At 38.5% G+C, this 17,468-nt stretch overlaps 1 protein-coding gene across 1 annotated transcript in view; it reads left to right on the forward strand.

Annotated features, from left to right (window-relative positions):
- Nucleotides 1-5,616: 5,616 nt before the first annotated feature.
- The window catches only part of mgat4b (alpha-1,3-mannosyl-glycoprotein 4-beta-N-acetylglucosaminyltransferase B), a 225,721-nt gene continuing 213,869 nt past the window's right edge, over nucleotides 5,617-17,468 (forward strand). The window contains exon 1 of the mRNA XM_073820494.1: nucleotides 5,617-5,868. Within this exon, the coding sequence (XP_073676595.1) occupies nucleotides 5,772-5,868 (97 nt within the window). The 5' untranslated portion in view covers nucleotides 5,617-5,771. The remainder of the gene's footprint in view (nucleotides 5,869-17,468) is intronic.

A 17,468-nucleotide genomic window follows, 5' to 3' on the forward strand; every position in this document is an offset into this window, starting at 1 on the left:
TATTTCTGTCTCTGTTTGTAAATAGTTTGTACATATTGTATTTTTTAAATTTTATTTTGTTATTTTAAATTTATAATTAAATTATTTTATGTTTGGCCTGAATAAATTTTGAAATATGACTAAATGCCTAGTGTGGTTTTAATGCACAACAAAGCAAGTGTGTTATCACATATATGACACATTCATTTTGTATTGAATGCTATTTATTCCATGTCTAAATCTTAATTATATGAAAAACTATCATTACAGAACAATAATAACTATAATAGTGGGTATACTTTAGTGTGTCTTGACAGTGTTGTGAGGAAAACAAATCACGGGACAGGTTAAATACTTTTGGAGGCTGGCTCCATTTATCATCAAAACAAAAATAAATAACAGATTTTACAGTAATAACCTGAACAAAGAAATGGCATAGACCTATAGAATTATTATACATCAAAGGAGGAATGACATTGTTGAGTAGTTCACTTTTAAAATGAAAAATTCTGTCGTCATATACTCACCCTTGTGTTTTTTCAAAGCTGTTATTAATATAACATGATAAACAATCCCATATTTGGAGATTTTGTTCATCTAATTCAGAAACGTATGACTGCAAGTGTTCAGTGTCACATTCATAGTTAAAGGAGTAGTTCACTTTTAAAATGAAAATTCTGTCATCATACTGTATACTCACCCTCATGTGTGAATTTCTTTCTTCTGCTGAACAGAAAGGAATATATTTAGAAGATTATCAGTAACTAGACAGTTTTTGTATATTTTTTTTCCTACTATGGAAGTCAATGGGATCCAAAAACTGTCTGGTTACTGATAATCTTCTAAATATCTTCCTTTGTGTTCAGCAGAAGAAAGAAATTCACACAGGCTTGAAACAACTTGAGGGTGAGTATATGATGACAGAATTTTCATTTTAAAAGTGAACTACTCCTTTAACTATGAATGTGACAATGAACACTTGCAGTCATACGTTTCTGAATAAGATAAACAAAATCTCCAAATATGGGATTGTTTATCATGTTATATTAATAATAGGACTACTAATAATGTATGTTTTTAATCACTTTATAAACTAACGTGGAAAACCAACCATTTGAAAAAGTTAATGACTCAGGGTCTAAAATTATTAAATGTGGTGGACCTGACAGCCTGGAACTGGGCCAGCAGGAGTAGAGTAGACAGATAGACCAGACATGACCTGCAAACGGATAGGAGGCAGAACAAAACAACATACAAACCAATAATCAACATATTGCATTAAAAAAAAAAATTATATATATATATATATATATATATATATATATATAAAATGGAGGTAAAACTCTTAAGATAGTCATGCTCTTTATAGGTTTGTGGGTGGCTCTTAAAAGAACCGTTTTGGGGAAGTCGTAACGAGGACTTCAAACACTACTCTGTCGGCTGCCATGCTACTGCTCCCTCCGCCGAGAAGTGTTCCATGAAGACATCCCTCACTCGGACTGCGTCTCTGGAGGAGTTGTTTGCTGCAACCCGACCCAGACCTGGCAGTGGCTCCTCTCCAGCTTGTCCCACGACCCTCACAGCAGGTGCCTCTCTCCCCTCCGAACACCTCATGAAGTTGTGGAGAACACACGTCGCCTTCACACACTTCTCCGCAACTTCAGGGTGGACCTCGATGAGCCGCCGGTACATCCTCCACTGTGACATCTCCAGCCTGGCTCTGGAGAGACGGTAATTGAAGACACGCCTCTCTGGAGGAAGTGTGCGTCCAGGGAAGGGCCGCATGAGGTTCCTCCGCAGCGGGAACGCCTCATCAGCCACGAAGACATGGGGCTGGGGTCCTCTGTCTTCAGCACCAAATAGAGGCTGGTCAGGAGGCAGATTTAGTGTGCCAGCCTGGAGAGCCTGTCCAAAGGCGGAGTTCGCCAGAATCCCACCGTCACTGGTCCTGCCGTATCCCCCAACATCGATCACCCGGAAGCGATACTTCGCATCCACAACAGCAAGCAGAACGATGGAGAATGTTCCCTTGTAGTTGTGGAACTGGGATCCTGAGTTTGGGGGTGCCTTCAGCACCACATGCTTCCCATCCACTGCTCCAACGCACAGAGGGAAGTTCCACCGCTCCTGAAATCCCTCTGCGATGGACCTCCAGTCTTCGATGGTGGGCACAGCCATGTAGTCCTCCAAAAGGCAGTCCCAGATGGCAGTCACTACCTGGGCGACGATCTGGCACACAGTGGAGACACCAACCCGGTAACTGGACGCTATCGTCCTGAATGAGTCCCCTGTGGCAAGAAACCTAGAAAACATATTTATAAATATTATTACAAGTACACTTGTAGTTACATATTCAACTACAATCAACAGGTATACTATTAAATGGTTTATGGTATATTAAAATGCCAATAATCAAGCACTACATATTGCTTACAGATAGAGATATTTAATTTCTAGGTTAATGTCTAGGTTATAGCAGTTAACTCAGTATGACTAGAAAGATCACTGTGTTTATACAGAGAAACATGACAGTATCACGTCTGCAAGAGAATAATTTCTAAGTTAATGTCTAGGTTATAGCAGTTAACTCAGTATGACTAGAAAGATCACTGTGTTTATACAGGTCACGTAAGAAAAATAATGCCCCGTCTATAGAAGCCATTCCACTCCACTGAAGGGGTGGAGCGGAAAAATGAAAATAAATACGGCCTTTTAAAATTTAAATGTTCTAGTGATTTCATTCCGTCAACACCTTAGGGAATATAGGTGGGGATACACACATGGGGCCACCTTTGGGAGCCACTACATGTGGAGCCCCAAACCAGTACAAGAGTTCATAAGAGGTAACTTACGTTGTACTGGATTCTGATAGCAAGTTCCTCCGCTGAACTCAGTAATGCAAGAGGGTAGCTCAGGGTTCACTTCAAGGAAACTTACTGAACTGAGAAGCGTAATCGCCCTAGGAGGGAAAAGCGCTGTAGCAAGCTCTACACCTTGCCAGTCTCCTGAGTCTCAGAGGTTGAGTTTAGGGCTCTGGAAGATACTGGTTCCATTCAAAGGTATAGAATCTGGCGAATGTGTTCGATGTAGCCCAACCTGCAGCTCTGCAGATGTCTGTTAGAGAAACCCCATTCGCTAGAGCTGCAGAGGCAGCGACTCCCCTGGTTGAGTGGGCTCTCACTCCCACTGGGCAGAGTAAGCCTCTGGCTTGGTAGGCCATAAGGATCGCATCCACAATCCAGTGGGAGATTCTTTGCTTGGAGACAGCATTCCCCTTCTGCTGTCTGCTGTCTCTGAAATAGACAAAAAGCTGGTCAGAACGTCTAAAGTCGTTCGCAGGGCACGGACTGGGCATAACATGGACAGGTTGGGGTCCCCTTCCTGGGAAGGGATAGCTTGGTGACGACCTGATCTCTGAAAGGATTAAAAATTCTCTCTGTACAAGGTCATGGCCGTCTTCATAGAAAGAGCGCTGAGGTTGACTGACTGAAGGGGCTCAAACGGATCTTGCTGTAAGGCCTGAAGGACCACAGACAGATCCCAAGAGGGGATGAGGCGCAGTCTAGAAGGGTTCAGCCTCCGGGCACTTCTAAGAAATCTGATAACTAAATCGTGCTTCCTCACCGATCTGCCTTCCACTAGGTCATGGTTGGCCGATATTGCAGCCACCTGGACCTTAAGCGTTGAAGCAGAAAGGTGCCTATCCAGGCCTTCTTGGAGGAAGGGTAGCACTGATCTGATGCCACATCTCCGTGGGTCCTTTCCTTAAGAACACCAGTCTGTAAACTTGCGCCATTTCAGGCCATACAGCTGCCTCATGGAGGGAGCTCTGGCCTGTACAAGGGTCACAGAAAAGACCAGGCTGGGAAATGGGGCGTTGAGAAGCGAACTTCTTAGCATGCCGCATTTCAGCCAGGCTAAGCCACAGGTGCCACTTCTGGACCACCATGGTGGACATCGCTCTTCCCAGAGCCTGCGTCGTGGCCTTCGCCACTCAGGGAGCATACCCGAAACAACCCTTGAGTTGAGATCACCCTCGTGCAGATCTCATAACACCTTAGCCTGGCAGCCTGCAGAATGTGCAGGGTGAACGCAGCTTGTCCGGAAGCCGTGTAAGGCCCTGGTCTAGGGTGATCTCGCCAGGAAGTACCTACCTGGGGAATACCCCGAAAACCCCCTTGCTGGACCCCCATCGAGGGAGATCAGGGAGGAGGAGTTGGTATATAGTGTTTCAGCCGAAAAAATGCCTACCATGATTTCATTAACACTTCGTGCATTTCCGCTCATTCAAGCACGACTGCCATTGTCAGTGTCAACTGATACTCGACCCGTGAGGGCTTGCTCAGCCAAGGCATCAGCATCACGCCCAACTCTGAACACAGCGATCGCGCCAATCGTTTGGGAAGAGGTAGGAAACGCAACCAGAAGGACACGGAAGGAAAGGCAAACAAACAAACAAACAATCCATCATCCATGTCAGCTCCTTTAGAGAAATTGCTCTTTTAGGAGGTAATTTGCTTTTCAAAGATCGCCATCGAAGCACTCAGGGGTACTCTCACAACACTTAGCTTTGTTTGAGAGGGAGAGACCGCTGCTTTGTGCCATAGATCCAGCGAGGAAGAGGTGAGTGGTGCTTTTTCTCACAGAGAGATGCTGCAATCGGCTCCGAAGAATAGAAGGAATGAGCAGATCTCTCGCTGGCCTATTTATACCAGGATATCCGGGGCATGGCCAGCTATGCAAAATCTGCACACCCAATTTCATTGGCCTTTTCCCAAGATATCAGAGGTGTTTGGACTCTCAAAAGCGACCCCTAGTGTCATATCATTCGACACAACGTCGAAGTGAAGGACAGAAAGAACCGTCTTTTCTGCAACCAGATAAGCTCCACCCACAAAAAAACGTAATTACTGCTTGCAAACACTGCATCTTGTAAAAAGGGGCATAATAGGGCATAATTCTGATAAAAGTTGTGCATTATTTGAGCTTTAGATATGTTATATGTTACTGCTACTGTTTTAGAATTAAAAATATTAAATTTACACAGAAGAGGCAAATAATAGTGCTGGGCAAAAATTAATTGTGATTAATAGCATACAAAATAAATGTTTTGTGTAGATAATATATGTGTGTATACTGTGTATATTTATTATGCGTATATATAAAAACACACATGCGTATATATATTTAAGAAAAATATGTTATATTTATATATTAAATATATTAAATATATAATATAATTTATATGAATATAAATATATACTTTTTAATACATGTCAATATTTTCTAAATATACTGTATGTGTGTGTCTTTATATACACAAAATAAATATACACAGTACCCAGACACATGTTATGTACACAAAAACTCAAGTAAATTTAGTGTGAAAAAACCCGATGCCACACCAGTACTTCAAACAATAGCCTGTATGCTTAATAGGATATTATTCAAAATGACAAAGCGTACAAAATTACCTGACGTTTCAAACAGAGAGAGTGTGTTTCTTTTTTGACCGCACGGAGGAGCAGCTGCACCGCCTACACGAGCTCGTCCAACACAACACTGTGCACCGAACACACACTCTTTCTCTCGCTTTCTCTCTCTATCTCACACACACACACCCTCCAGTACAAACGGCATCTGCTTGTACACAGTCTCTCGCATTCTCGCCCTCCCTCTCATCTCTCATGTGTGCGCGCTGTCATTAACGCACGCAGGCACCGCGGCAGCGCACGCAAGACGCGCTCGAGCACACGGTTCGGTTCGGACATGATACCGGCGCGGACCCGGAGATGAGGCTCAGAAATGGCACCTTCCTAACAGTCTTACTATTCGGGTTATGTGGGCTTATATCGTTATCCTGGTACACCGCATTCAGCAATTCCAAAGGTAAGATACTGCAGGCTGGAGGCGCGTGTTTACTGTTTCGCTCTGTGTCCGAACGCATCATCCATGGAAATGAAATGCTTCTCTTGCATTCTGTCATGCATTCAAATGCGGCACTGAAGCGCTGGAGCTGCAGAACACTGAACAGCTGTTCAATGCAACACTGCTGCTGCCTGGCTTGTCTGTGTTTGTGCACCTTCTGTCTTCAACTGCTCCTCAAACTATCAAAGAGGCCTGTTGATGTTTACTGAAATACAAAGGCAACAGTATGTTGCATATTATCCTGCGTTCCATTTAGATATTTACATGTTAATTTAGAATCTAACCAAATAACTGTTTTCTGCTAGGATGCTTTCTTTTGGGTTTGACGGTTTTACGTCTGCACTTTCCAAACAAGGAACCTAAACCTCTTATCTGATGCTGTTTCAACTAGAAAATGTTTTGAACGCAATTAGCACTTCCTGAGAGGTTCCTTTGATTCTGAGCATGCTTGTAACAGTCTTCTGGTGAACATGTTTGAATGTAGTTGATATGATGAAGAAAGATACGTTTCTTGCTTGGATGTGATGGATTGATTCTTCCTGTTTACATCATGATGATTGATATCTCATTGTTTATTTTCTGTAGAAGGCAGGTCATAACTTACAGAAACTATGTGACATTTGTGAACTATGAGAAGTGGGTATGATGTTTGTGTAGCACATTACCTAAAATCGCTCAGTTGACCTTTCCAATGTTCTTCTAGTATTAAATCCTATTTATATCAAGCTCTATTTATGCCTACATTTGCTCTCAATGCATATTTATAAATTACGCTTCATGGTGACACTGAACATTTTTTAATACATTGGGCCAGACCTATGAGAGCAGTTATGAAATAGGACAGATTTTTTTTCTCTCCATCACGTCTTTTTGTCTTTTCATCTTTTCATCTTTTCTTTTTCTCCCCTGTCTGACTCTTTAGAAGTAGTTAAACTGTTTGCAAAGCAGATGTACTCTGGCTAATTGCTTTTGCTTGATCAAATGCAACACAGCAAAAAGTTCTATCTTTATTTATGACACAAACCTTCCATTTGCATTTGTCCTGACTCTTAATCGACTGATGAATGCACTGTAACTGAACCCTCCTGAATTGTTTCTTTTTTCAATCCAGCACTTGAACATCTGCTTTTGCTCGTCTCATCTGTAGACACCAAACATCTTATTCTATTCCCAAACATTATTTAAGTGTGAAGTGTAATTTAGTTTTTTATATATTTACATCGCTTCTGTGGAAAGCTTGACACATATGCATCTGAAAATGAGCTTGTACAGTATAGATGGTTTGACCATATCAGCGTACTGTGGAGAAGATGAGTTGGTTTTGAAAGTGTCTTTTTCCATTTGAAATGAATTAGACTTCTCATTTATTTTCTTACTAGAAGAACCTTCAGCTTCCTGATGTGTGTGTGTGTGCGTGCGTGCGTGCGTGCGTGCGTGCGTGCGTGTGTGTGTGTGCGCGTGTGCGTGCATGTATGATGTAGTCCATATCATGTTGTCATTATTTCTACTCTAAACCATTCAACTCCTGAGACTTTTTTATCTCTGAATGGACTCAGCACAAATGGTGACCTCTAAGGTTTTCAGTTACAGTAGACACACCAACAGTAAGTGAACTTCTCTGACATTCGTTGGGTGAATCTTACAACAACTGTCAAGAAATGTCAGTCATATTTCACCTTAGTATCAAAAAATAGTTAAATGTATTAAATATATTTTAAAATGACAAATGATGCCTTTCGATGGCTACTCTACTGCAATGCAATTCAAATAAATAATAAAAAATTGTACATAAAAATGTATTTGGGATTTAATTAATGCTGATTTTATATAATAGCAAAACAGCATTGTGTCCTTACAGGATTATTTTCATTAAGTAATGAAAATAGAAGGGTACATGTGTATAATCACAATGTGGAAAAAAGCAAAGCAAAGAAATAAAAAAATAAAATAGCAATGGTTATAAAAATTGGCTTGATTTTCTTTGTAAAATATATAAGTTGTAAAGGTGGAATAACTAAGGAATTGTTTTCGTAAGCAGGATGAATATAAATACAATATCTAATATTTTTCCCCAAAATATATTTATTGGCATGTGTTTGAACATTAGACACATTTGTTTGAACATTAAGAAAAAACACACACACACACACACACACACACACACACACACACACACACACACACACACACACACACACACACACACACACTCAAACACATTACAGAACATTAAGACATCTGCAACCAATATTTTTAAAATATTGGTGCACACATACATTAAAGGTCCCCTGAAGTGCTTTAAAACACACAGCGTTATTCTGCACTGCAAAAAATGCTTTTCTTACATAGATTTTTTTTGTCTTGTTTTCAGCCAAAATGTCTAAAAAGTCTTAAATCAAGGAGGATTTTCTAGACAAGTATACTTAATTTTGACTTGTTTTTTTCTGAAAACAATTTTTTTTTTACTTGTCTAGAAAATGCTTCTTGATTTAAGAATTTTTAGATATTTTGGCTGGAAACAAGACAAAAAAATCTATGTAAGAAAAGCATTTTTACCCATTTTTTGCAGTGTGTGTGTTGACGTAAATTCAACTGAAACAGGATCACAGGGCGGGACCTTTTTTAAATAGCCAATAGCGTTGTTTATATCACAGCTTGAGCCACATCCATTGAGCTCAGTAAAGCCGCATTTGACGGAGTATGACAGCCGCAATCTCATCCATATCGCTATAAAATATAGCATTCTGTGTGGAATTTAAATGGCTCTGGGCTGACTTGTGCATATGATCCGCTCTGTGGTATTGCATCTTTTGAAACCAGACTTTTTTCACCCCATTGGAAAGCATATTGTCTGAATGTCTGAATCATTCCCTGTCCCCTAAATAGTGCACTACATGCCATTCACCTTACAAAAAATACTAGTTCTGTGAACAAGTGACCGATTTCAGCTGCAGCTTCAGCGTCTATTTCTAGTATACAGGGTGGGATGCTTCGGATTCTAGAGAGCATTTGATTGGACAGAAAGTTTGATGAGAAGCAGAAGTGCAGGCTGATGTCATCAAAATCATTGATCCATATTTGTGGAAGTTAAACACTAAGTTTTGAATGCTTATATCTTGTAAATGCGAATTTTGTCAGTGATTTGGAGCACACTGGCTTAAAGATCACCTTAAGGCTAGGGACGGACCAAAAAACCCCAGCTCTTTTGGTGCTCGGCCAAATAAGCGAAAAAGCAGAATAAATTATACCGAACAAACAGAGGCACATACTAGAGCTGCAGCTAACGATTATTTTTATTGTCGATTATTTTTTCAATTAGTCGGCTAATTTATTGATTACTTTTTTATTTTATTTATTATTTTAGTTTCAGTTAATGACACAGACAGAGGCCACTCCCACGATAGTTGATTGACATGAGCGCCTTACCATTGTGTGACTCAGGTGCAGGAGAAGACAAGAATGTCTCAGATTGAGCGATTGAGGTGTTCTGTTGTTGGATGTAATAATGAGCATAGCAGTAGTCATTTACTCTCGACATCTGAGCTGCTGAAGATGCAAGGGATAACGTTACTTTCGTTTTTGAAAAGGAAAGCACCTATCCTGATTTACATATGCGTCTATGGTCGTGCAAAACGTTCCTGATGCAGCTTCACCCACAGCAGAAGTGAGTATAAGGCGTTTTTATGCATCTTTGCAAATGGCCTTTCTTAATAATGTGCTTGTTGGCAAGTTATACGGCTAAATGCAGCTAAAGTAAACATTACGGCTCATAATCCCACAGTAGAGAGGGGCGGGGCGAGCAGAGCTTATTTGCATTTAAAGGAACATGCAATAAAATGTGTTGATGTTTTGAGAGCTGATTTTGACAAGGTAAAAGAGTGTTTTTTTTACACTGCTATTGAAAACTTTTAACCAAATTAAGACCCTAGAGAATCATATGAACTTGTGGAATCCGATGACCCCTTCAATAAAAAATAACAGTAACTTATGCTATTAATCTTTTAATATTTTAATTAAACGTTTTCTCATAATTAATACCTTAAAAATAAATGACAACAAAGAAAGAAAGAAAATAATAACATTAAATAAAGAAAAATAATAAGAAAAGAGAAAGAAAGAGAAAGAAAAAGAATAACAATAAATACTAAAAAAGAAAGGAAGCAAGAAAGAAAGAAAAAAAAGATATAGAGGAAAGTGATACAATACAATCAATTGAAATTCACATTATGGTTGCATTCACAGTTACTGTTTGGGACTGACAGCAGTTGTGAAACTGTAAAAAGCAAATTTTGGCTATTTAATTTATGCAATGCTGAAAATATTGTCAAAATGGGGAAAAACACGAAAAACCGTGTTCGGCCTTCGGCCCAGTGTTTCATTTTGTTCGGCTTCTGCCAAGAATTTTTATTTCGGTGCATCCCTACTTAAGGCTAACATTCATACTAAAAGCCAAAAAACGTTCATTGGGACTTTAAGGCCACATTTTGAATGTATTTTGTCAGCAGAAGGGGGTTGTAAGTTTGTTGTCAGGAAGCCGTTGTGTGGTGATGCATTGCTGGAGCTGGAAGACAAAAATCTTATACCTGTCCAGACATGCCTTTTCAACACAATCTGACATGGGCATTTCAAGAGAGGCATAATTTCCCCTTTATAATTACATGCCTTTGTAGTAGAAATCTTGTGAGCTCACACCAGAATTTTCCAAGTAGTCTAATGACTAGACTTACAAAAGGAGACAGAAATGATATTTGTTTATTCTAAAAGATAACTGTGAACATTCTGCTAAATAACACCGTTTTAAAAAGACTTTGTTTGGAGCACATGAAGGACAGCAAGTGTTAAAAGAATTCTCATTATTCTGTGAACTATCCTTTTAAGCCTGGAGTATTTGGGAAGAGGGGGAGTTGACTACCAGTAAGAGTGACCGCAGTGCACACAGAATGAGATCTGTATGGTTCAGGTGAAAGCTTTTCCATAGAGATGGAGAGAAAGCTCTTATTATCTGCATCCTGAAAGAGATAAAGATCTGGCTTGACCTCTTGATCCATCCCATTTACTTCTTGTTTAGTCTCTTTTCTTTCTCCTGGATGTTCACTAGAGAAGTGAAGCCCAGCAGGTATCACGTTGCTTTTCATTCCAGTTTAGGCTGATGTGATATCTCAGTGATACTCCCCAGTTACCCAGAATCCTCCCAGCAGAGATGAGGCAAGGAATCCGAGCAACCTTGTATTGATTTAAGTCTTTGGAGAAGAAACTGGTAGATTAACTAGAGACATTGTAGGTCTTACAAGAATTAGCATTATTTACCAGTTTGTCCAAGGCTTTGGTCTCTACTGAAATTCTAGTTTCTCTGTCAGTATTTCTACAAATACATATTATATCTTAAACTCTGATTTAAAAAAAATGCAGTTTTCAGTTTTTATGTTAGTCTATTTTTGATCCTTCTTTCTAAAATTTGTCAGTTACATATTTGTCGCACTCCGCAACTGTTAACAATCTATAGTTACATGAACAGCAACAACTTTTCTGTAAATGTACATGTTTCTTTTTAGTAATGTGGTTTGTTATTGTCACATTAACACACACTATGTATGTACAGCATGCAGTGTGCTTTTCTGGACTCAAATATCTACAGTATTTAAATAGGGTCCTATGATTTGTATAATCACAGAATAGCAGTACCCAGTCATTGAAAAGAGCCATGTGAAAAAAATATGGTGGATAAGTCAAAAGTAGGGCTGTTCAATGAATCAAATTGTGATTTGGACAAGTGCCAGTAAATATTAGTGCAAAGACCGGTATTTAAATATGAAGTCTATAATGTATGTTCTGTGTGTTTCTGTGTGAATGAGTGCCGCAGTTTCATCTACTACACATACTGAAGCACTTGTGACACTCGTGGTGTTTTCACTATCTTCCGTCTCCATATATAAGGATATGAACGCATCAATTTCGTCTTGTTCTGCTCTGAGAGTCACTTCACCAGCGTTTCACCAAAAAAATTAACTAATAGTTATCATCTTACTTATCCAGTTGATTGATTACATTTATAATTGCAAACATTTTTTGTATTTTCTAAAATGTTAGGTTTAAATATTCAAATTAGGCATTATTTAATGAAATATCCGCTAATTTGCATACATTTCTAGTACAACACTGGATGAAGTCAGTTTTAAAATTCCTGTTAAATTTTTTTGACATATTAGAGTCAAATTTTTTTACAGAGGGAATTTTGGGTATCTCATTTTGTCACTCTATAATTAAGAAAATACTTAGAATAGACTGAAAACAATATATCTTTACCATTTTTCGGGGGAATAAAATTGATAAAATCCCTCTGTAAAAACCTTCAGAATATAGACTGGAATAAAAATGTAAAGTTTGGTGTAAGTGCTACTGAAGTGGAGATTTATGGCTCAGTGTAGAAGAAAAAACTCATTTTGAGAAAACGGTCTTTAAAAATATGGATTGTCATTTAAATTTATTGACACAAATAGATAAAATGCTATAAAAGAAACACTTCACAGTGTCTTTTGGATGTTTTCTTTCCACTAGTCTGAAAAAACACTTTATGAAAAACCAAAAAGCCCAAAATCTCAAACTTGACAGGTGCCTGAGAAAACTGTGTTTTTGCCTGCAGTGTCTCCCCTTAACTGTTTTTGCTAAAACATTTTTGTTATAACAGAAAACATTAAATTTAAGGGAAAAAAATAAAAAGGAATTTGGGATGTGGCTAAACTGATTTCATCTGACCCTGATTTGAACCAGCCATGTCATACAGGAGTCATTATATCAGTCAAGAGGAGGCATAGATTGCACACTTCATCAACTGCCAAAAGCAAAAAAGCAGAAGCAAAGCTTGGAGTGTTAAAGGAAATGCCATTCATGGAGGTGTTACTTCTAATGCTTGGGTAGTAAATTTGTCTCTTTGTTTTAAGTACATGTCAAAACACGTCTCTGATTGTGTGCTGGTTTGAGTTTTCACTCATTCTAATTTGTTATGTAATATTGTGTGATAACCTCTGTTATCCATGTGCATCGGTCGAGCCAAAAAAGGCTGAACTTGACTGAGAGACTGTGTTTTGATGATGAAAGCCATTTACATTATTCACAGCCAGGAATAATTTATCTGCAGCTCATCAGCCTGTTTGGGGTTTTCAACACATCAACTGTATTTGAGTCATGCTTCATCTTCTTAACAATTGGTCATGTTGACTAATCGTTTAGTCGTTTAACAACCAGCTCATTAGTGAGGTTCTGTTATGCAGTTTTATTATCCATTTAAAAATGGATAAAAAAAATATTTCCATTAGTCTTTACAGAAGATGCATTAGAGTCTCTTCTTCAGCATGCTAGCAGTACTGTGAGCACTCTTAAATCACTATTAATCCTTTTATATAGCATGTTGATCGCACTACAGATGTTTTGAAATATCAATATGCAGTGAAGCTGTTTTGTTCAAATATACAGCATTTAATTTTTTTCCTAACAGATAATACTAAAAGCCATGGTTTACTGATTGATGGATTTTTACCTCCAATATGTACTGCATCTTATGGAATATAGTTTTACGATAGGAATTCTAGATGATTCTTTGAGAAATCGGTTGAAATAATGTAGGCTAATGGATTTTTAAAAAATCATGAATGATTGATTAACAGTATATAATCATATAAAAATAAATATCTCCTATGGATAAAATAAATTATATATATTTTTTAAATTTTGGAACCCAGCTGTTGCACTCTATAGTGCTGTATGCAAGTATGACTGACGGGAATTTTCACAAATGTGTGGTAACAAAATATATAACGTTATACAGTCTTGTGAAAAAGGACATCATAAAAAAAATCGGGTCCTTTGGCTGGTCTTAAAATTTGGAAAATAAAACCTCAGATGAACAACACATGACAAATTGTCATTATTTATTGAACAAAATAAAAGTCTAAATTAAAAATACCTTTGATTAACTGATCATCAGCAAGTCTGAGCGCCTCTATAATAGCATAAGCTTTGGCAGTTTGTTGGTCTGGAGCCTTCAGGTGTGTTATAACACAATGCCAAGGAGGTAAGACGTCAGCAATCATCTCAGAGAGGCATTTGTTGCTGCCATCAATCTGAGAAGAGTAATACGGCCATTTCCAAACAATTTGATGTTTATTCACAAGTGGAAGACATTTAAAACAGACACCTCTCGGTCCAGGAGTGGACGTCCCAGAAAATTCGCCCCAAGATCAGACCGTGTAATGCTCAGAGAAATGGCAGACAACCCAAGAACTACACCTCAGACTCTACAGGTCTCAGTTCACATGTTAAATGATAAAGTTCATGACAATATCATTAGACAAATATGGGACAAAAATGGCAAGTTTAGAAGGCTTGGCAAAAAAAGCCTCTTCCATCTAAAAAACAAACAAACATGGCAGCACAGTTTAGGTCTGCAAAGTTGCATCTGAACAAAACATAAGTCTTCTACAACCCCAAATCAGAAAAAGTTGGGACAGTATGGAAAACGCAAATAAAAAAAGAAAGTAGTGATTTCTAAATTTATTTTGACTTGTATTTCATTGCAGACAATATGAACATAAAATATGTTTTGTCTGGTCAACTTCATTTCATTTCTAAATATACATCCTTTCCTGTCATTCAGACCTGCAACACATTCCAAAAAAGGTTGGGACAGGGCTAGTAATCTGGTAAACTGGTTAAATAATGATGTTATTTGAAACAGGTCATGTCAACAGGTGATTGTAATTATGATTTGGTACAAAAGCAGCATCCAAGAAAGGTCTAGTCCTTTAGGAGCAAAGATGGGCCGAGGATCGCCAGTTTGCCAACAAATACGTGAGAAAATTATTGAAATGTTTAAAAACAATGTTCCTCAAAGAAAGATAGGAAGACATTTGGATATTTCACCTTCAACAGTGCATAACATAATCAAAAGATTCAAAAAATCTGGAGGAATTTCAGTGCGTAAAGGACAAGGGCGCAAGCCTAAGCTGAACAACCGTGATCTCCGATCTCTCAGGCGGCACTGCATCAAGAATCGTCATTCATCTATAAGCGATATCACCACATGGGCTCAGGACTACTTTGGCAAACCTTTGTCAAGTACCACAATACGTAGTTACATCCACAAATGCCAGTTAAAACTGTACTGTACCAAAAGGAAGCCCTATGTTAACAGTGTCCAGAAGCGCCGTCGACTTCTCTGGGCTCTGAGGCATCTGGGATGGACCATCACACAGTGAAAACGTGTACTGTGTTCAGATGAATCAGTATTTCAGGTATTTTTTGGGAGAAATGGACGCCGTGTGCTCCGGACCAAAGAAGAAAAGGATCATCCAGACTGTTACCAGCAACAAGTCCAAAAGCCAGGGTCTGTCATGGTATGGGGTTGTGTCAGTGCCCTTGGCAAAGGTAACTTGCACTTCTGTGATGGCACCATTAATGCTGAAAAGTACATAGAGATTTTGGAGCACAATATGCTGCCTTCAAGAAGACTTCTTTTCCAGGGACGCCCATGCATATTTCAACAAGGGACAATGCAAAACCACATTCTGCACGCATTACAAAGTCCTGGCTGCAGAGGAAGAGGATACAGGTACTTGACTGGCCTGCCTGCAGTCCCGACCGGTCTCCAATAGAGAATGTGTGGCAACGAAGACCCCGTACTGTTGCCCAGCTTAAGACTTGTTTGCAGGAAGAATGGGAAAAAATTTCACCTGAAACACTTCATCACTTGGTGTCTTCAGTCCCTAAACGTCTTTTAAGTGTTGTGAAAAGGAATGGCAACATTACAAAGTGGTAAATGCTTTACTGTTCCAACTTTTTTTGAAATGTGTTGCAAGAACCAAAATTGGAATACGTGTTTATTTTGAAAAAATAAAATAAAATCATGAGGAACACATTAAATAATGTGCTGTTGTATTGTCTGCAATGAAATACAAGTCAAAGTAAATTTAGAAATCACTACTTTCTTTTTTTATTTGCATTTTCCATACTGTCCCAACTTTTTCTGATTTGGGGTTGTAGAATAATTTGAACAGGCGACATTGAAGTGGAGATGTTTGGCCATAATGCACAGCACCACGTTTGGTGAAAACCTAAAGAGCATATCAACACAAACACCTCATACCAAAAGACAAGCATGCTGGAGGAGGGCTGATGATTTTGGGCTTGTTTTGTAGCCACAGGACCTGGGCACCTCACAGTCATTGAGTCGGCCATGAACTCCTCTGTATATCAAAGTATTCTCGAGTCAAATGTGAGGTCATCTGTCTGACAGCTAAAGTTGGGCCAAAATTGGGTCATTCAACGGGACAATGATCTTAAGCACACCACAAAATCTACAACAGAATGGCTGAAAAGAAAAGAATCAAGGTGTTGCAATAGCCCAGTCAAAGTCCAGAGCTCATCCCGACTCAAATGCTGTGGTGAGAGTTGTGCATAAGCAAATGCCCACAAACCTTAATAAACTGGAGCAACGTTGAAAAGAAGAGTGGGCCAAAATTTCTCCAGAACAGTGTGAGAGACTGATAAAGTCACTTGCTTCAAGCTATCGCTGCTAAAAGTGGATCTACAGGCAATTGACTCATAGCGTGTCCTAACTTTGTCACACATGGCACATATTTTTCTTAAATAAATAATAACACTGTATGATATGTCATGTGATGATCTTTATCTGAGCATTTATTTTCCAAATTTTAAGACCTGTCAAGGACCAGATCATTTTTATTATGTCCTGATACAGGAAACCATGAAATTCAGTAGGGTGTCCTAACTTTTTTACATGACTGTATATGATATGTAAGTTATAATGGGCTAAGAGCGTTGCCATATTTCCACTGTAATGCAGAGAATTAGATCTAATTAGATGTACAACATGTAAAATCATCCACTTCTCCATACTTTCTTCAGGAATAGAGTAAGACGTAAACTTTGTGTTTCTGACATGAATAAAACATGTCATCAATTTATATTTAAAAGGTTTATTATTGCTGCTTCCATAGAAATAGACACGCACTGAATGTAATAATCGCACTAGTTAAAAATGCATCTTGGGACCCTGCCATTCTGTTCCTGCTTGGACAACCAGTTGACTAATCAAATTGGAAAATACACAATTTTTGCCAGTGTAACTACTGTTTAGTGCAAGGGTCAGCAACCCTTTTTGGCATATGTTTTCTGATTAAGCAGTGTGCCAATAAGCCATCCCCCTTTTTTCAATTCAAGCTGTATTTTTACTTGGGATCCACTGAAATGAAAATTCTTGGCCAAAGCTGAAGCTGAACAAAATTACGCACTGGGCCGAAGGTCGATTACCAAACACAATTTTTCGTGTTTTTCCCCCATGTATTTTGGCAATATTTTCACCATTGCATAAATTAAATGGCCAGTATTTGCTTTTTACAGTTTTGTCTTTTAATTACAAAAAAAAAAAAACTAATATTTTTTATTTAACACTGAACATTTTTAACATTCTAGTAGAAATTATAGCCTTCCAAAAAAAGCACAATTTAACTCAAAATGAATAAGTTAGTAAAATAATATTTATTGGC

This window comes from Garra rufa, chromosome 16, assembly GCF_049309525.1.
Source record: "Garra rufa chromosome 16, GarRuf1.0, whole genome shotgun sequence".
In the NCBI taxonomy this organism is placed as follows: Eukaryota; Metazoa; Chordata; class Actinopteri; order Cypriniformes; family Cyprinidae; genus Garra; species Garra rufa.